General features: G+C 41.1%; 2 protein-coding genes and 1 pseudogene across 2 annotated transcripts; 2 read left to right on the top strand and 1 right to left on the bottom strand.

The window, feature by feature from the left end:
- Nucleotides 1–21,658, bottom strand: part of LOC135272880 (GTP-binding protein 4-like) — a 691,440-nt pseudogene that overhangs the window by 540,857 nt on the left and 128,925 nt on the right.
- Nucleotides 9,666–9,884, top strand: LOC135272893 (small proline-rich protein 2A-like). The gene has a single exon (XM_064371602.1). It carries the CDS (start codon nucleotides 9,666–9,668, stop codon nucleotides 9,882–9,884), a length of 219 nt encoding a protein of 72 aa, XP_064227672.1.
- Nucleotides 11,606–21,645, top strand: LOC135272878 (leucine-rich repeat-containing protein 71-like). The gene is made up of 8 exons (XM_064371591.1): nucleotides 11,606–11,629; nucleotides 18,073–18,303; nucleotides 18,381–18,464; nucleotides 18,563–18,652; nucleotides 19,731–19,875; nucleotides 20,080–20,178; nucleotides 20,897–20,985; nucleotides 21,634–21,645. Exons 1-8 carry the CDS (start codon nucleotides 11,606–11,608, stop codon nucleotides 21,643–21,645), a joined length of 774 nt encoding a protein of 257 aa, XP_064227661.1.

The following is a 21,658-nucleotide window of genomic DNA, read 5'->3' on the forward strand; positions in this document are numbered from 1 at the left end:
CCCTGGTGGTTGAGGAGGTCTCCTGCCTGGATTCCAGAGGCCCACGGCGAGAGTGGGTAGCTTCCTGCCAGTTCAACTCAGCTGTTCCCCTGAAGTCACTGGAGGTCAGGAACGAGTCCTGGTGTGTAGTGTCCCTGTGCAGGGTTCCTAACTTTCTCTCTTTTCAGCCTAGCTTCTGGGTCTTCCCTTTGTTCACTTTCAGTACCTTCCCTCTGAATATCTGTTAGACGTGCACCTGGCATCTCGGTCCCTCAGTGGCAGCTGTTCCACCTGGCTGCGTCCTGTTGGCCATCTTGCCCCGAGCCACAGGAATTATCTGGTATGGTAAATGTTTCTGAGGCTTTTTCTGCATCAATATTCATGAGGAATATTGGTCTGTAGTTTTCATTCCTTGTAGTGTCTTTGCCTGGTTTTTCTATCAGTATAATGGCGGGCCTCATGGAACAAGAGAGGGAGTATTCTGTATTTTCCGTTTCCCTTTCTGAAAGATTTTGAGAAGGATTGGTATATACATCTTCAGTAAATCCTTCTGGTTCAACACTTTTTTTTTCTTGTGAGATTTTAAATTAGTGATTCAGTTTCTTTACTTACTATATATCTATTCAGATTTTCTATTTCATCATGATTTGGTTTGATAGATAGTATATATCTAAGAATTCGTTCATTTCAACTGGGTTATCTGATAAACTGACAGAATTGTTCAGAGTTTCCTCTTCAAATTTTTTCATTTCTGTAAAATCAGTAGTAATGTCCCCACTTTCTTTTTGATTTTAGCTATTTGAGTGTTATATTGTATTTTTCTCTGGTTAATCTGCCTAAAGATTTGTCAATTTTATTTACTTTTTCAAAGAAGTAACAATTTTATTGATTTTTCTCTACCGTTTGTTTGTATTTTGTTAGTATCTCTACTCTAGGCTCATATTTGCTTTTTTGGGGCTTAGTGTATTTTATCTTTTGTAGCTTCCTAAGTTGTATTATGAGGTTATTGGTCTGAGAATTGTTTTTTTCATTAAAAATGTGTGTGGTTATGGCTATAAATTTCCCTGTTAGCACTGCTTTTGCTGCAACCCGTAAATTTTGGTATCGTGTGTTTTGTTGTCAGTAGTCTCAAGCAATTTCTAATTTGCTCTGTGATTTCTTTTTTGATCTGTTGGTTGTTTAAGAATTTGTTGTTCTCTGGGTGCAGTGGCTCATGCCTGTAATTCTAGCACTTTGGGAGGCTGAGACAGATGGATCACCTGAGGTCGGGAGTTTGAGACCAGCCTGATCAGCCTGGAGAAACCTAGTGTCTACAAAAAATACAAAATTAGCTGGGCATGGTGGCACATGCTGTAACCTAAGATATTCGGGAGGCTGAGGCAGGACAATTGCTTGAACCCAGGAGTCAGAAGTTGTGGTGAGCTGAGATCATGCCTTTGCACTCCAGCCTGGGCAATAAAAGAGTGAAACTCCATCTCAAAACAACAAAAAAAGAATTTATTGTTTAATTTCCACAAATCTGTGAAATTTTCAGTTTTAATTAGATTACAGGTTTTTTTCTTTTTTTAAATTATACTTTAAATTCTGGGGTACACGTGCAGATTGTGCAGAATTGTTACGTAGGTATACACACGCCATGGTGGTTTGCTGCATCCATCCCCATGTGACCCACATTAGGTATTTCTCCTAATGTTATCCCTTCCCATTCCCCCCACCTCCTGCTATTTCTCCCCTAGCTCCCCACCCCACAAGAGGCCTCAGTGTATGATGTTCCCCTCCCTGTGTCCGGGTGTTCTCATTGTTTAATACCTACTTATGAGTGAGAACATGCGGTGTTTGGTTTTTCTGTTCTTCTGTCAGTTTGCTGAGAACGATGGTTTCCAGCTTCATCCATGTCCCTGCAAAGGACATGAACTCATCCTATTTTATGTCTGCATAGTATTCCATGGTGTGTATGCACCACATTTCCTTTATCCAGTCTATCATTGATGCGCATTTGGGTTGGTTCTAAGTCTTTGCTATTGTACAGTGCCACAATGAACATATGTCTGCATGTGTCTTTATGTTAGAATGTTTTATAATCCTTTGGGTATATACCTAGTAATGGGATTGCTGAGTCAAATGGTATTTCTATTTCTAGATCCATGAGGAATCACCACACTGTCTTCCACAATGGTTGAACTAATTTACACTCCCAACAGTGTAAAAGCTTTCCGATTTCTCCACATCCTATCCAGCATCTGTTGTCTCCAGATTTTTTAATGATCGCCATTCTAACTGGCATGGGAGGGTATTTCAATGTGGTTTTGATTTGCATTTCTCTAACGACCAGTGATGATGAGCATTTTTTCATATAGTTGTTGGCTGCATAATTGTCTTCCTTTGAAAAGTGTCTGTTCATATCCTTCATCCACTTTTTGATGGGTTTTTTGTTTTTTTCTTGTAAATTTGTTTTAGTTCTTTGTATATTCTGGATATTAGCCCTTTGTCAGATGGGTAGCTTGCAAAAATCTTTTTTCCCATTCTGTTGGTTGCTGGTTCACTCTAATGATTGTTTCTTTTGCTGTACAGAAGCTCTTAAGTTTAATTAGATCCCATTTGTATAAGTTTTCAGTTTTATTCTATTGTGATTGGGAAAAGTACTTTGTATGATTTTAGTCTTTGAAAATATATTAACTTGTTTTCTAGCCTAATATGTGGTCTATCCTGGAGAGTGTTCTTCCATGTTCTCTTGAGAAAACTTTAAGGTGTATTCTGCTCCTTTCGGGTGGAGTGTTCTATATTTGTCTGTTTGGTCCAATTGGCTTATATATTTAAGTCCTCTATTTTTTTAAAATTCTGTTATTTTAGCCATTTTTGAGAGTGAAGTATTCGAGTTTTTAGCATTTATTATACACCTATCAATTTCTTCTTTTAATTTCTCTCACTTTATCTTTGTATATTTTGGAGTTCTGATGTTTAGTAAATGTATGTTTATAACTTCTATAATTTCCTGATGAATAAATCTCTTTAACAATATACATGTCCTTTTATAACAGTTCTCAAAATTAATTTTGTCTAATGTTAGTGTATCCACCTCTGGTCTTTCTGGATTTACTGTTTTCTGTATATTGTTTGTCTTTCAATACAGTCTGATTTCTGTTTATTTGATTTTTTGGTGGTAAAGCTAATTTATTGCGTTTTATCCTTTGCGTGTACTCAAAAATATTTTTTTGTGGTTTCAATGGGGATTATACATACTATCCTAAAGTTATATTAATCTAATTTGAATTAACAACCATTTAACTCCAATCGCATTGAAAAGTTGACTTATACCCAGCCTGGCTGACATGGTGAAACCCTGTCTCTACTAAAAATACAAAAATTAGCTGGGTGTGGTGGCACGCGTCTGCCTGTAATTTCTGAGGCACGAGAATTACTTGAAACCAGGAAGCAGGGTTGCAGTTAGCCAAGATCATGCCACTGCATTCCAGCCTGGGTGATGGAGTGAGACTCTGTCTCAAAGAAAAAAAAAAAAGAGAGAGAGAGAGAAGTTGTACAATCCTATCTTCTTTTTATGTTTAGTTCACAAATTACATCTTTACACATTGCGTGTTCACTAACATGGATTTGTAATTATTTTGTATACATTTGCAATCTAAATCTTGTAGAAAACAAAAAATGGAGTTACAAGATAAAATTACAATAATGCTGTCTTTTATGTACCTGTGTACATTTATCAGAGATTTTTGTATTCTCATACAGTTTCAAGTTTCTCTCTAGCATTTTTTGAATGTCAGAGGCTCTCTTTATCACTTCTCATACAGAAAATCTAGGGGCAATGAACTGCCTTAAGTTTTGATTTCCAAGAATGTCATAATTTTGCCCTCATTTTTAAGGACAATTTTTCCAACTGTAGAATTCTAGGTTGAAAGAATTCTAGGTTTTCTTTATTTTCAATATGTCATCCCACTGCCTCCTGATCCTAAAGACTTTTGGTAAGAATTTGGTCAACTATTTGTTAAGGATCTCTTAGATATGATGATTCACTTCCCTCTTGCTGAGACTTTTGGTAAGAATTTGGTCAACTATTTGTTAAGAATCCCTTAGATATGATGATTCACTTCCCTCTTGCTGCTTTCACTAGTCTCTCTTTTGATAGTTTAATTATAATGTATTTCAGTGTGGGTGTCATTGAATTCATTTAACTGGGAGTTTGTTGTGGTTTTTGTATGTGTAATTTTACACTTTTCAGAATTTGTATAAATGGAACCATACAGGTTATAGTCTTTGAGACTGACTTTTTTTTTTAACTTATCAATTTGCATTTAAAATTCAGCCATGTCTTCATGAGTCTTGATAGGTCATTCCATGTTATCACTGCATAGTATTCCAGTGCTTGCTTGGATGTGATGCACCACAGTTTATCAATGTAATTATTAAAGGGCATCTTGGTAGATGACAGATCTTGGAGATTATGAATAAAACTGCTATAATCATTTGAATGCAGCTTGAAATTTGTTAGATCAATTTTTGAATGTGCTTTTGCTGAATCATAGCATAAAATTATGTTTATCTCTTTAAGATTGTGAATTGGTTTTCACTTTTCTCATAACGTTTCTGGTTTATGTAACCTTTCTAATACTTCCAGTAGAATTCGGATCTCTTGTCTTATATGTTAGAGTTCAAACAGTTTTTTTCTGTCCAAATTTTTTCACAATTTTGTCTGTGTTTCTTTGTTTTCCTTTTTGACTTTTTTTGGAGGGAGACCATAACATGCACATTCACTATCTTGAAAAGATTTTTACAAGGAGAAGTATCTGATTCATTCCATCATTTACCACTTATCCTTCTTAATCTCATTGACACTGAGCATACAGGACTACTTTATATTACTAATAGCTCTTGAAATTATGCTCTTAAATACACTGATCTAATATACACAGAAAATAAAAGTAGAATATATAGGGTCTATTCACTTTGGGAAGGTTAGTGCTAATGAGCTCTTCAGTTTCTTATAAGGATTTATCCTAAAATTTAGGCTATTTCCCACCAGAAGGAATGTGATATTTAAATGAGCAGTTTTTAATTGTCCTACACAGCTAACCACACCAACAGCAAACTAAATTGGAGGTAACTTTATATATATTTTTCACATAGAATGCTAAATGTATATAAATACTATTTATTTTACACATGAACAAATTGACATATTGCTATTTATTGTATTTAGACTTATTTTCTTATATAAACTGAATTCAGAGGAAAGTCTTAGAGAGTCCAAACAACAAGGAACAATTGAAGTATCTGGTTTCTATCCTTTGCTGTAAATTTCTGCTTAGATTAACTCTCATTTTCATCACATAGGATAAGTGTCAAAATCATCCCATCTTCCTAAAAACTGTGGCACACAGTTAAAATAAAGATAATATAAAAAGTCTTAAAGTTGAAGCAAATAACTTTCTGAACCATAAACGAACTCAATATTTTGCTTCTATCTCTTTTATTAACAATGTGTTACGTTAGTATTTTGAGTACTATCTGTAGCCTGTGCTAAGTACCTTATATGCAGTCTCTGATTTAATTGTTTTCTCATGACAGTTTAGTGGCAGGTACTATATTATCACTATGTTCTAGTATCCTTACTGCCTGTCCTACTAATTATCCATTTCTTCCAATTTCATCATATTATGGCCAATTTATGCTTTCTATCCACCTGGCTCTTGGTTAGTGGAGAAACTCTTTCCTGATTTCTTTTTACTATGGTATGATCTCCCAATTCTGGTGAATTGTTTCATAGATACATATGGCTGTGGGGTGTCTGTGGCTTCTGCGTGTATATGTCAATGCTATGAGGATGGGGATTATTGTTGGAGTTTTCTTCAAGACAGATTTTAGAAGGGATGTGATCAAATGTAGAGCCATAACAATAAAAAAAACTACTTACATCCAGCCCCACCTTTAGTGTCTGGCCAAAAATACTGAAAAGAAGGAAGACTGTTATCTCACTAATTAAGCAATAGACAGGCTTGTCTGTTGATGACTTTTCAAAGTAGAATTTTAAGATTACTTACTCAATAAAGGTAACATTTGGAGAATATTTTGAAAAGTAAAACAAGAAAATAAACATCATCTCTAATTATACCAGTCAAATATAATCACATTTAATATGTTGTTTTATATATTGCCTAACATTAAATAAATATATGTTAATGAAAATATCATCATGGCTTACATAAGTTTTTAGTAGAATTTGAATGTTTTAAAATGTTAAGTAATCTTCCAAAATATCCTTCTTAATTATCTTCAGAATTCTCCCATATTCTACCTGATTCATCAAATTATGGAAAGACAATGGAGACTAAGCCTTCCATTCAGAGATGAAAGCAGAAGGCAGATATGTGTGGGGACTCACAGTTACCATTTCTTGGAACATAAAAAGAATATTTTACCATGATTCCTGTTTCTTAATTTTTAGAACATATTTAATTTTAAATCTTCATTTTCCAGCACTGCTTTGTTTAGTGGAAAGTATCATAGTAAAATGTGAGATAACATGTCAAATCAAGTATTAGACCAAATAAAATTTTTGTTCTTTCCTGTCATTTTTAGGTACTAATAATTCATACTTAATGATCCCCTAGAAAATTAGGAAGTAGAAGTAATAGGAACGAACCTAATGCTATCAGACTCTTAAGGAATATAAAGCTAAGCTCTTTAGACATGAAGATAGATGATAGATAAATAAGGCCCCTGGTGTGTGCGTGTGTGTGTGTGTGTGTGTGTGTGTGTGTGTGTGTGTGAAATATGCTGGGCTCCCTGTCTGAGGGCCTGGATGCCTTAACTTGGGGAAACTGTGCCTGTTAGCTGCCTCTCTTCATGTGGTGGCTGTTCTTCATGTAGCTCATCTGTGTGGAACTGTGAGTTTCAAGTTCACCACCTCAACTCGTAAAGTGACCCTGGTTGAGATCCTGGGTGCACTAGGGCTGCTGCCACTCTGGTGCCTGCACTGCCATGATAAGCAGCATGTTTGAGTGGGGTGTCCTCAGAAGGGGAGTCTCAGGGTGTGACTCAATTGTATTATGTCACACAGTGATCTCATTTGGCAGCAAATTCTTCACTTTTGCATGGCAGACATCAGACATTTCTCTATGGATTTATGTTTTAGATGTGATGTGAGGCTCTCGGGTGGTAGTAGGGGACCTATTTCATAAGGGACCTTTACTTGGCCCAGTGAAATGCTTGCCACGTATAATAGTCTATAGGAAGCATTTTGTGAGAACATCATTTGTAAACACCTGGCTTCATGGTGCTGACATAATGGCTCTATTTTTGTAATGTTCTGGCTGGTGATGATCTTGGCCAAGCCCTTCCTTACTGACAGGATCAACAGCTGTTCTGGGACCCTAACCTGCTTAACTGAGGGATGTGATGCTGGGTGGATTCAGCACGCCTGCCTTTTCTGGAGCACAGCTGTTGACTTCTCCAGTGATTCTGAGTCTTTCCTCGTCCTCATTCTCCTCTCTTCTTATTCACTTATAAAACCACTTTTCTTGGAAAGCTTCCTGATTAATGGTCCAGATAAGGAAGCTCCAGTAACATCACTTTAAAGGTTAAATATACAATATTTAGAAAGCCTCATTGATTGCAGGAAGAGTTTAAGAAACACGTGAAAGAACAATTTTGAAAATTTGTTTCTAAATGCACTAAATGCATTGACAACATATGTGTTGAGTGAACAGTATGTACCAAAATAGACAGATGAGAGGTATACATTGGGGTGTGAGTTGATAATCTAGCAATTTGTGGGACTGGAAGGTTTATGGAAAAGACAAAAGAAGAACATGCAAACAAATTAAAAAGCACTGAGAAACATCTAAAACCTGTTTGGAAATAGAAATAATACATATAGACTACCCTTCATTTGTATTTTCCCCCTGATTTCAGACTTCAAGCGCTCCGACTTTCCTCACTCTGCAAACCTACTTCTAATTATTTACATATGATAATGTGAGTCTATGCATCTTGTTCTCTATAGGATTTTCACAGGGAACCATATAGACATGGTTCCATGCATAGATTTTGAGTGAATGCTTGTAACTTCAGTTTCCTTCTCTCCACTACCTTTTATAAATAAAAAGGCTGTAGTTCACATCTTTGATGGCGGCAAGTAGCAAACGTGCTGGGGAGACTAGATCTCACTCTGGAATCTGTCCTGGGATGCAAGTGCCTCCCAGGAGGCACTTGTGGTGTAGAAGACAGCTTCAAAGAGGAAAGGAATATAGGTAAAAATCTGGGTTTTTATGACAGAAAGGTGGTAAATTTCCGTCTTGAACAGGGTCAGCGGATAGCACATGTGATCAGCTTGCAAACCCAGAGGTAAGCATTTTTCTCCCCTGTGTGTAATCCCAGGGAGTTGATGTGACCTGCCTGTCATCATGGAACTTAGCAAACAAAATGCCAGGCCCAGTTCAGGCCTTTGTTAGGTCTCTCCTTCCTTCTAGCACATTGGCCAATTGTACAAGGAAAGTAGACGCAGAATTGGGTTCACGTACAGCAATACGGCATTCAGCTAAAGTGGATCAGGGTGGGAAGTTTTAGGATTCAGGGGAGTTAAGATAGGAAGGGATAACTGTTCCTAATCAAGAGCGCCCTTGACAAGCAGTTAGAGAATCCCCCAATTTTCTCTCTAACATAAGTCACTGAAACTGAGAGCTAAGGCAGGTCCTCTGTGAGTCAGGAGCACTTAACTCAGTGGGGAGATCCCAGAACAGGATATTTCCTAGTTTGAGAATCCCTGTCATGCCAGCTAAGGATACATTTGCATTTTAGTTGGGACATTGCTGGACCAGCCCAGTTTTAGGCAGTTCCACTTCCCAGTGGGTGGGGTAGCAGGCCCTATAAAGATATTCCCTGCTGTGAGACTCCTAAACTCCTGGTACCCGAGCATCGATCTGCTTTGGAGAACCTAGTGAGTCTGCTTCCTTGAGTTCCTCTGTGCTTTGTGCCCTGAAATGTTGAATTTAATCGGTTATCAGCAAGTTTGGTTGATCCAATTCTGTGACCATGGGTTTGATGCTACTTAGTAGATGGAAATTTAGAATTAGAGTACAATGATATGCTATTTTAGCTTGTTTCTTGTATACACTTAGGTGTCTATAAAGACAGAGAAATGAATAGGAAAGCTTTGATTTGGAGAAGAAGAAAGAACAAAGTATTTTTTTCCTCATGTTTTCTTGGTGTTCTTTTCAAATGTTTGTGACTTAATAGGCGGAAGAGCCTGCAATCCATCCCAAACAGCCCTTTGTTCTGTGCTCAAGTCAACCCACTGGAACTTTACAACAGATAATGGTGGTAGAAACGGCGTGTGAGATTGCCCATGGTATCTGAACGTGTCACTGCCTTTCCTGAAGGTGTAATTTTCACAGAGATAACATGCTTGGTTCATTACTGCAGAGATATTTTCTTTGGAAAAATTGTATGAGAAAACACAGGATTTCCCAGGGCCAAGGAAGCAATTAATTTGCTAAAGTGGAAGAGAGAAATGAGGGAGTCATTAAAAGGCAGATAAGACTTTAAATAAATTTTTGGAGACTGGAGAAATAATATCCCATGGTGTTACATAAGCTTTGGCTTCTCTCTCTATAGGAACCCCTTCCTGTGAACACTGTCATATCATTTCTTTCAGGTTCTGAGACTCCAGCAGGATGTCTTACCAACAGCAGCAGTGTAAGCAGCCCTGCCAGCCACCTCCTATGTGCCCCATGCCAAAGTGTCCAGAGCCATGTCCACCCCCGAAGTGCCCTGAGCCCTGCCCACCACCAAAGTGTCCAGAGCCCTGCCCACCTCAGCAGTGCCAGCAGAAATGTCCTCCTGTGCCACCTTCTCCCCCCTGCCAGCAGAAGTATCCACCCAAGAGCAAGTAACAGCTTCGGGATTCATCAGGATCATGAAATGATGAGGATAATTGGCTCATCTTGTTCCACAGCTTCACCTGCATCTTCTTATCAAAGCCTACCGTGGTTACACAGGGAGCTTCTTTCCCCTTTGCCTGTGATCTGCCTGTGATGATCCCTGACAGCAAAATGTTTCCTTTTTGAGGCTGCCATACTGCCACTGTCCAGGTGGAGCTGAGAAAAGGAAGTCCTCAGCTGTGCCAGCTCTCACAGCTTTGGAAGAAAGAGCAGCAGCTCTCTCCCTGGGAACCATCAGAGAATTCTGTTGATGTGTTCTGTGTCTGTCTGTCACCTGGGCATGAGCTTCTCCCACCTGTGCAATTGTCACTTTTCTTTCACTCCCTGAATAAATCATCTTTGCATATATATTTGTGAATGAATCTTTTGCTTCATTTTGAATCTGCTTTATTAGCAATATTATACAATTATTTGGGTTTCTTTCCATCTTTCTTTCATCCATAGGCAGGATCTCACAATTATTGTTATCTGAATTTTGGGCCGTATCAATGATTATTTTCATATCATTTTAAACCCCTTTATTTTTCCTTAATTAGTTTTTGATTGATTTGAGGAACAATTCAATCAGAATTTTAATCTCTTTATTGCAAACTGTGGAAAATAATATTTATATCACAAATTTATCTTAGGCATAAAATGGAATTAGTATCAGGAATTCAGCTGACACATCGTTACTACTCATTTTATAGTAGTCTATTAGCAGCAGTACATCATCAGAGAAATTCAAATCAAAACTACAATGAGCAAAGGAGAAAATGGGCAGTTGTTCCGTGTGCATTGAGTTTTACTTTTGCAGGATAAAAATGTTCTAGAGATACATCGCATAATAATATCAGTGTACTTAACATGTCTAAACTAAAAAAATTGTTTTATTTGTGCATAGAAATACAATTGATTTTTGCATATTGATCTTGTATCCTGTAATCTCGCTGAATTTGTCTGTAAGTTCTAAGTGTGTGTGTTTGTGTGTGTGTGCGTGTGTAAGAATTTCTTAGGTCAGCTCTCTGTATCTGTGGGTTCTGCATCTGTGCTGCTTTTTTTATGTTTGTTGGCTGTATAAATGTCTTCTTTTGGCAACTGTCTGTTGATGTCCTTTGCCCACTTTTAATGGAGTTGTTTGTTTTTTCTTGTAAATTTCTTTAAGTTTCTTGCAGATTCTGGATATTAGATCTTTGTCAGATAGATAGACAGCAAAAATTTTCTCCCGTTCTTTAGGTTGTCTGTTCACTCTAATGAGTTTCTTTTGCTGTGCAGAAGCTCCTTAGTTTAATTAGATCTAATTTGTCCATTTTTTCTTTTGTTGCAATTGCTTTTGATGTTTTTGTCATGAAATCTTTGCTGAAGACTATATCCTGAATGGCATTGCCTAGATTTCCTTCTAGGGTTTTTTTTCCCCCATAGTTTTGGGCTTTACATTTACAGTTTTTACAATAGAACCAAAAACAATAAAACATTTAGAAATAAAATTAACAAGAGGACAATGATATCAGCAAGATGGATGACTAGAGATGCCCAGTTCTCCCACCACCCTCACAAAAACAAACCAAAACAACAAATAACCAACTACATTTGGATTACAGTGTCTAAAGGAGAGCACTGGGATAAAGCACAGAAGTGGTGAAACCCATGCGGAGCACAGAAATGTAGGACATCCAACAGACTAAATCAAGCAGATGAAGGAATTTCAGAACTTGAAGGTAAGTTTTTTGAAAGCATCATTTTAATTTTTTTCCAGTTAAAGGAAAAAAATTAGAAAAGAGTGAAGAAAGTCTATGGGACTTATGGGACACCATTAAGTGAACAAATGTTCACATTATAAAAATTCCAGGGGATGAAGAGATAGTGAATGGCACAAAAAGCTGATTTAGCAAAACAATAGCTGAAAACTTCCCAAGTCTTGAGAGATATGTGGACATCAGATCCAGGAATTTCAAGATTCCCCAACTGATTCAAACCAGAGCTGTCCTCTCCAAATCATATAATAACCAAACTGCAAAAGTCAAAGACACAGAGAGAATCCTAAAAGCAGGAAGAGAAAAGCATCAAGTCACATATAAGGAAATCCCCATAATTTGACTATTAGCAGATTTTTCACCAAAAACCATGCAGGCCAGGAGAGACTGAAATGATATAGTCAAAGTGCTAAAAGAGGGAGGCTCCAAGGTGGCTAACTTAAGGTATATTATACTTACTTCCATTACTAAGAATAACCAAAATAGAGAGTAGATAATGAAACTTCAAATAGATGATCCAGAGCAGACACTGGAATTCAGCAGGAAAATGATAAGAAATACTAAAACAAAGAAAGGAAGAAGAAAGAAATTAGGCAGCCTGCTTGCCGATGATAGGCTGGGAGCCAAGAGAGACTCCCCAGTATGGGAAAAGAGTAAATGAGAATCAATATTGTGAAAATGGCCATACTGCCCAAAGTAATTTACAGATTCAACGCTATCCCCATCAAGCTACCAATGACCTTCTTCACAGAACTGGAAAAAACCACCTTAAACTTCATATGGAACCAAAAGAGAGTCCGCATAGCCAAGTCAATTCTAAGCAAAAGGAACAAAGCTGGAGGCATCACACCATCGGACTTCAAGCTATACTACAAGTCTACGGTAATCAAAACAGCATGGCACTGTTACCAAAACAGAGATATAAACCAATGGAACAGAACAGAGGCCTCGGAGGCAACACCATACATCTACAACCATCTGATCTTTGACAAACCTGACAAAAGCAATGGGGAAAGGATTCCCTGTTTAATAAATGGTGTTGGGAAAACTGGCTAGCCATGTGCAGAAAGCAGAAACTGGACCCCTTCCTGACACCTTACACTAAAATTAACTCCAGATGGATTAAAGACTTAAACATAAGACCTAACACCATAAAAACTCAGAAGAATATCTAGGCAAAACCATTCAGGACATAGGCATAGGCAAGGACTTCATGACCAAAACACCAAAAGCATTGGCAACAAAAGCCAAAATAGACAAATGGGACCTAATCAAACTCCACAGCTTCTGCACAGCAAAAGAAACAGTCATTAGAGTGAATTGGCAACCAATAGAATGGGAAAAAATTTTTGCAATCTACCCATCTGACAAAGGGCTGATATCCAGAATCTACAAAGAACTAAAACAGATTTACAAGAAGAAACAAACAAGCCCATTCAAAAGTGGGCAAAGGATATGAACAGACACTTTACAAAAGAAGACATACATGAGGCCAACAAACATATGAAAAAATGCTCATCGTCACTGGTCATTAGAGGAATGCAAATCAGAACTACACTGAGATACCATCTCACGCCAGTTAGAATGGCGATCATTAAAAAATCTGGAGACAACAGATGCTAGAGAGGATGTGGAGAAATAGGAACACTTTTACACTGTTGGTGGGAGCATAAATTAGTTCAACCGTTGTGGAAGACAGTGTGGTGATTCCTCAAGGACCTAGAAATAGAAATTCCATTTGACCCAGCAATCCCATTACTGGGTATATATACAAATGATTATAAATCATTCTACTATAAGGACACATGCACACGAATGTTCATTGCAGCACTGTTTACAATGGCAAAGACTTGGAACCAACCCAAATGTCCATCAATGATAGACTGGACAGGGAATATGTGGCACATATACACCATGGAATACTACACAGCCATAAGAGATGATGAGTTTGTGACCTTTGTAGGGACTTGGATGAATCTGGAAACCATCATTCTTAGCAAACTGACACAAGAACAGAAAACCAAGCAGCACAGGTTCTCACTCATAGGCGGGTGTTGAACAATGATAACATGTGGACTCAGGGAGAGGAGCATCACACACTGGGGGCAGTTGGAGGGGCAGCCAGGGAAGGGAGAGAGGGGGTGGGGAGGGTGGGGAGGGTTAACATGGGGAGAAATGCCAGATACAGTATGCACTTAAAGTAAAATAAAAATAAAAATAGAAAATAAATAAATGAATAAAATAAAATATTATGCTAAGTTAAAGAAGTCAGATACAAAGGACCACATATTGTTTAATGCTATTTATATGAAATGTCAAGAATAGGCAAATTTCTAGAAACGGAATGTAGAGTAGTGGTTTCTAGGGGTCTGGGGGCAGGGGAATGAGGATTAACAACTCATCAGTATGGAGTTATTTGGAGGAGTGATTAAAGGGTTCTGAAATTAGATAGTGTTGATAATTGCATGAACTGTGAATGTATGAAGGACTATTGAATATACACTTCAAAAGGGTGAATTTTGTAGTATGTAAATTCTGTGTCTATAAAGGTATTTTAAAAACAAAGAAAATGGGCTCTTTTGTAAACATAAATGCAAGAGAATAGAAGGAAACCAAAAATCTGAAGAGATAAAATCCAGAGTGATTTGAGAGACAAAAGTCCATCAAAATTCAGGTTTGCAGGTAAGATTAGATTAAGTTTTGATGTCATCCCACCTAAGTTTATTTTTCCAAATAATGTCAAAAGAGCCACGGTAAAGGAAGAAGACATGGAAAAAGGAAGTACAAGAATTTCATCTGTGAAAGAAATGTGAGTATAGTTACTAGCATATAGAACTGGCTAGAAGCAAACAGATTAGAAATCCACTAAATTTTTGAGGAATCATGTTTCCAAAGTAACCACAAGCAGGATCTGAAAATAAAATGAAATGAAGCAAAACAGCTTTTCAAGAGCCTTAAATGACACTTGGTTAGAAAGTGAACTGCATTCTTCCAATCCATGAACATGAAATTTTTTCATTTGTTTGTGTTATCTATGATTTCTTTCAGCAGTGTTTTACAGTTCTCCCTGTAGAGATGTTTTATATTCTTCCTTTCACCTCCTTGATTATATGTATTCCTAGTTATTTTTTTTTGTGTGTGTGTGTGGCCATTGTAAATGGGATTCTGTTTTTGATTTGACTCTCAGCTTGAACATCATTGATGTATACAAATGTTACTGATTTTGTACATTGTTAAATGGCCATACTGCCCAAAGCAATCAACAGATTCAACATCATTCCTTTCAAACTATGAATGCTATTTTTCACAGAATTAGAAACACCTATTCTAAAATTCATATGAAACCGAAAGAGAATTCAAATAGCTAAAGCAATCCTAAACAAAAAGAACAAGGAATCACATTACTTGCCTTTAAGCTATTCTATAAAGCTATAGTAACCAAAACAGGATGGTACTGGTACAAAAACAGACACAGAGACGAATGAAACAGAATAGAGAACCCAGAAATAAAGCTGCACACCTACAGCCATCTAATTGTTGACAACATCAACAAAAATGAGCAATGGGGAAAGAACTCTCTGTTAAATAAACGGTGCTGGGATAACTGGCTAGCCATGTGCAGAAGAATGAAACTGAACCTCTATCTTTCACCATCTGAAAAATTAACTCAAGATGGATTAAAGATTTAAATGCAAGTCCTCAAAATATAAGAATCCTAGAAAAAACCTAGGAAACACCATTCTAGACACTGGTCTTGGGAAAGAGTTTATGACCAATTTCTTTTTTTTTTGAGACGGAGTTTTGCTCTTGTTACCCAGGCTGGAGTGCAATGGCGCGATCTCGGCTCACCGCAACCTCCACCTCCTGGGTTCAGACAATTCTCCTGCCTCAGCCTCCTGAGTAGCTGGGATTACAGGCACACGCCACCATGCCCAGCTAATTTTTTGTATTTTTAGTAGAGACGGGGTTTCATCATGTTGACCGGGATGATCTTGATCTTTTGACCTCGTGATCCACCCTCCTTGGCCTCCCAAAGTGCTGGGATTATAGGCGTGAGCCACCGTGCCCAATTTCTTAACAATTGTAACAAAACTAAAAATTGACAAGTAGGACCCAGTTAAATGAAACAGCCTCTTCACAGCAAAAGAACCTATCAACAGAGCAAACAGACAACCTGCTAAGTGGGAGAAGATATCTGTAAATCATCTGACAAAGGGCCAGGCATGGTGGCTCACCTCTGTAATCCAAGCACTTTGGGAAGCCAAGGCAGGCAGATCATGAAGTCAGGAGTTCAAGACCAGCCTGGCCAAGATGGTGAAACCCTCTCTCTACCAAAAATACAAAAATTACCCTGGTGTGGTTGTGGGCATCTTTAATCCCAGCTATTCGGGAGGCTGAGGCAGAGAATTGCTTGAACCCAGGAGGTGGAACCTGGGAGGCAGAGGTTGCAGTGAGCCAATGGGAGGTCAAATCACACCATTGCACTCTCAAAAAAAAAAAAAAAAATCATCTGCCAAAGGTCTAATATCCTGAGGATATTATCCATAAGGAACTCAAACAACACTACAAGTGAAAACCGAATAATCACATTAAAAAGTGGGCAAAAAACATGAACAGACACTTCTCAAAAGAAGATACAGTAGTGACCAAAAAACATGAAATAATGTTCAACATCACTAATCACCACAGAAATGTAAATCAGGACCACAATGAGATACCATCTCACACCAGTTAGAATGGCTATTATTTAAAAAGTAAAAAAACAACAGTTGCTAGCAAGACTGTGGAGAAGAGAGAAATTTTATACACTATTGATGAGAATGTAAATTAGTTCAGCCACTGTGGAAAGCAGTTTGGAGATTTTTCAAAGAACTTAAAATGGAGGTACCATTTCACCCAGCAATCTCTTTACAGGGCATATATACAAAAGAATATAGATTATTCTAACAAAAAGACACATCCACTTGTATGTTTATTGCTGTACTATTTACAATAGCAAAGTCATGGAATCAACCTAGGTGCCCATCAACAGTGAATTGGATAAAGAAAATGTGGTACATATACACCGTGGAATGTTCCACAGTCATAAAAAAGAATGAAATCATGTTCTTTGCAGTAACGTGGATGGAGTTGGAGGCCACTATCCTAAGCAAATTAATGTGAGAACAGAAAGCTACATATCACACGCTCTCACTTGCAAATGAGAGCTGAACATTGGATACTCATGGACATAAAGATGGCAACAATAGACACAGGGGACTAATAGACGAGGGAAGAAATTGAAGGGGTTAAGGGTGGAAAAACTACCTGTTGGGTTCTATGCTCACTATCTGGGTGATGGGCTTATTCATATTCAAGCCTCAGCATCACACAATACACCCTTGTAACACACCTACAAGTGTATACCCCTGTATTAGCCCATTCTTGCATTGCCATAAAGAACTATCTGAGACTGGGTAATTTAGAAACAAAGGAGGTTTCATTGACTCACAGTTCCATAGGCTGTACAGGAAGCATGGCTGGGAAGGTCTCAGGAAACTTACAATTATGGCAGAAGGCAAAAAGGAAGCAGGCACATCTTCACGTGACAGAGCAGGACGAGAGCGAAGGTGGAAGTGCTACACACTCTTAACCAACAAGATCCTGTGAGAACTCACTCACTATCATGAGAACAGCAAGGGGGAAGTCTGCCCCCATGATCCAGTCACCTCCACCAGGCCCTCCTCCAACATTGAGGATGACAGTCTCACATGAGATTGGGTGGGAGCACATAACCAAACCATGTCAACTCCTAAATCTGAAATAAAAGTGGAAACTATAGAAGAGAAAAAAATAACAAAAAATTTTAAAAAGAAAAGTGAATTGCCAAGTTACCTAACCAAGAAGGGCATAGTCCACAGTACACACTTCAGGTTTGATTATAGAGAACAGTATAAAAAAGGGATAATTCTACCTATGGCAAAAAAAATGCATAGCAAAGTTAAAAGGAGTTCTTTCCAGAGAACAGAATCAACACCTTAAAAGGAACTTCTGCCACTTCTGGTATATTGGAATGGGAAGAGTGTGGCTTCACAATGCCTGCCCAGTTGGATTTCAGAGTACCAAGGCCCAGTGGCTGCCATGTGTCACCATTATCTTCCTTTGCGCAGGGTAGTTTTGATTTAGTTTTCCTGTATCTGCATTGACATTGGATGCTGAGTAATAGGAAAAACGGCCCATTTGTTTGCTTCATAATTTTCTGAACAAAAGGAGCCATAGGAAGACATGATGGACAGCATGTGACTCTCCCGGCCCTCACCCCTTCCTCTGGGGCTGCCTTGAAATCCCAAGCCATTTTTAGTCCCCAGCCGTCCTTGTCCCCCTACCATCTCGGCAAGGGCCCTCGATTCCTGCCCCTACATCCTCAGACCAGACGGCTCCTCAAGTCGTCAAGAGTCCTAAATTCCGGCGGACGCCCTGCACCGAGTTTCCAGCGACCCACATTCTCCCTCCGGCTGCCCAGGATCGCGCGCTTGTCTCTGCGCAACAACAACATCGATGACCGCGGGGCGCAACTCCTGGGCCAGGCGCTGTCCACGCTGCGCAGCTGCAACCGGATCCTAGTCTCGCTCAACCTGGGCTTCAACCACATCGCGGACGTGAGTGCGCAGCGGGGAGAGACCCGCTGGGAGCAGGTGCGGCTCGGGCGGCTCACGCCTCCCTGACCACCCCTTAGGGCCTCCGGCTTAACTGTTCCCTGCTCTGGCTGTCCCTGGCCCACAACCGCATCCAGGACAAGGGCGCCCTGAAGCTGGCGGAGGTGGGTGTGCCGATCAGGTGGGTCCGGGACGAGGACTGGCCGGGGGAGCCGACCCTGACTCCGCTGGCGTCCGACCTCGGGGCACCCACCTTCCGCAGGTCCTGCGACCCTTCGAGCTGACGCACACTGAGGTGGTGGAGCGCCGGCGCCTCCTGCTGGAAAAAGGGACGCAGGAACGCTCGCGATCGGCGAGGAATCCCCAGGTCCCAGGCCCAGGCCCTCTAATCCTCGAGCCCACCTCCGAAGTCCGCTGCTTTTCAGCAAACTGGACATCCGGTTAAATCTCCATCCTCTGTCATGACTTTTTCCCTCCGACTTCTGCATAAACGTTTGCCAAGCCGCTGCTGGGCGGGCTCTAATTGCAGAACCACCCTATGGGCAGTTGAGTGTATTGGTTGAGAGACAGGACACTAGATTTAGACCATCTGGACCTGAAGTCCGGTTCATCCATATCCTAGCTTGTGACCTTGGGCATGTTACTAAACTTCTTCTTTTAATGGTAGAATAGTTTGCTTTATTTCATTATGTGCAGGATATTTGGGATAACTAAACTTTTTTTTCTCTCTTGAGATGGAGTCTGGCTCTGTTGCCCAGGCTGGAGTGCAGTGGCACAATCTCGGCTCACTGCAACCTCCGCCTCCAGGGTTCAAGCTATTCGCCTGCCTCAACCACCTGAGTAGCTGGGATTACAGGTGTGTGCCACCAGGCCTGGCTAATTTTTGTATTTTTTAATAGAGACGGGGTTTCGCTGTGTTGACCAGGCTGGTCTCGAACTCCTGGTCTCAAGTGATCCGGCCCCTCTTGGCCTCCCAAAGTGTTGGGATTACAGGCATAAGCCACTGTGCCCGGCCTGTTATTTAACTTCTCCTTGCTTCAGTTTCTTCATCTGTAAGTGGGGATGACTGTACCTATTTCATGACTGTTGAGAGGATTTAATGACTTAATTCCTGCAATCCATTTAAAATAGCACCTGGCACTTAGCTCAATAAAAGTTAGCTGCTATTTTCCCCCCTCAGTATGACAGTCTGAGATCCTGCCTCACCCTTTGTCTCACCCCCACCCAGGTCCCTCTATTTCTATTTCTTCTCCAAAGCATCTCACCCCAGAGGAGTCCATTACAAATTATTGTAGCATTTAGGCAGGGAGGTGGGTGGGAGGTGCTGTCAGCTCCACTGCTCCCCAAGTACGGGCGCAGCTACCTTTCATGAAACCATTGAGGAGGGGGCTCTGGCTTCTTCCTCTCTCCCTTTCCATTTGTGAGCACAGCCCTCCTCCTCAAGACATGGGGACTCCAAAACAGACTGTGAGAAGAGTCAGATGGTAGGGATCAGCAACAGCGCATTGGTGGACAAGACAGACAAAACGCAGGCAATGAAAACCCCTAAGGGCCTGGGCAAGAAAAAGGAGAAATCATGGGTAGGTGTGCAATGGGACAGAGCCTGGGTGCTGGATGGACAGCGGAGGGGGCTTCCATCACGTGCAGAGGCGGTAGAGGGAAGAAGGTCACATGGGCCTTTGAATTCCCCCTAAAGCCTCCGGTCCTAACCCCTCTCCTTCCCTCACCACTGCTCATCCCCTCCAGAGGTGGGACTTGCACTTCTCTTCTCACCTTCTCCATGGGAATTGACCAAGAAAGAGGAGAAGTCAGGGGCTGGGCAGTTGCCCGCACAAGGAACCCCTAAGAAAGAAGACACCACAAAGGCAGGCAAGGGGAGTAAGTGCGGGCGCCCCTGGGCAGCACCTTCCCACGTGGAGGAGGAAAGAGTGCTGGGCAGGGTGCAGGAGGCTGTTCTGGGCCTGAGCGCGCCTGCCTGGAGCTCACCTCACCATGTCTCTCTGGGCCTGATTTCCTTCTCACAGTGGGATGACGTGGGGAGCCTCATCCGGCCCGGATGTCCTGAGCCACTGCTCTCCACACCCCCTTCGTCGGAGCTGGAGCTCTGTGGCTCTGTCTTCAAAGAACCCACCCACCTAGCTGGGGTCCCCCTCCAGCCACTTCTTCTTTTTCTTCTTTTTTTGAGATGGAGTCTCACTCTGTCGCCCAGGCTGGAGTGCACAGATGCGATCTCAGCTCACTGCAATCTCCGCCTCCTGGGTTCAAGCAATTCTCCTGTCCCAGCCTAGCCAGTAGCTGGGATTACAGGCATGCACCACCATGCCCTACTAACTTTTGTATTCTTAGCAGAGAAGGGGTTTCACTATATTGGCCAGGCTGGTTGAGAACTCCTGACCTCAGGTGGTCCTCCCACTTTGGCCTCCCAAATTGCTGGTGTTGTGAGCTACGACGCCCGGCCCCCTCCAGCCATTTCTACTGCACCCAAACCCACGGTTGGGGGGTGTCTTTGCCTCACCTAGCCTGTTCTCTCTGGGGAGGGAGCCTGGGTGGTATCAGAAATGTGCACTGTGCATTCTGGCTCCTCTTCTGGCCCCAGAGGTAACCATCCCTGAGCAGAAGCCAAGCAGGATAAAAGGGATCAAGATCGGGAGCAGAGAGAAGCGCAGCATCTTCCCAGAGTTGGAGGTAAGCTGCCGGGAGGAATGGAGGCAAAGGGCATACCCCTGGGATTCCAGGCTTGCCTGGTACCTCTCATCCCAGCCCCTCCTGGAATGTGGTCTCCAGCCCCATGCGGGTTAACTAGGAGATACAAGTGAACCCCCTCTTCCCTTGGCAGCTCCTTCCGTAACTGTCTCCAGCACTCCAGGAACAGGAACAAAAAAGGTCAAAGTTATTTACAACAGCAAAGATGCACATACAATAAGTACATATTTATAGGACCAAAGTGACAACGGGGAGGGGAGGCACCCACCTCCGCCTGGGGTCTTGTGGAGAAAGAGGGGAGGAAGAAAGTGCATTTACACAGAAGTCTCCTTCTCTCACTTGCATGTCTGAGGGCAGCGCACGTCCAGGCATGCACGCGTACGCACGTGTATGGGGTGAGGGCAGCCGTGGTGATTGGGGGCCCTTCAGATGCAGTCAGCATCCTTAGGAGACACCAGGCCTTAGAGGGTTGGGCTAAGGGAGGGAAAAGACACTGAAACTTGACTCTGATTTGAGCAGACCAAGCAACATGCCGGTCTCCCCCAAGGCCTTGGCTGGATCCGAGTTTCCCCAACTGCCTCCTCCACAGTGAGGACAGTTAGGATCCCCCCACCCTGGGTCCGGTCTCAGGCCAGTCCCTGAAGGAGTGGGGACG

The sequence above is a fragment of the Aotus nancymaae genome, unplaced genomic scaffold (genome assembly GCF_030222135.1).
Source record: "Aotus nancymaae isolate 86718 unplaced genomic scaffold, 86718_ANA_hifiasm-v0.15.2.pri h1tg000141l, whole genome shotgun sequence".
Classification (NCBI taxonomy): domain Eukaryota; kingdom Metazoa; phylum Chordata; class Mammalia; order Primates; family Aotidae; genus Aotus; species Aotus nancymaae.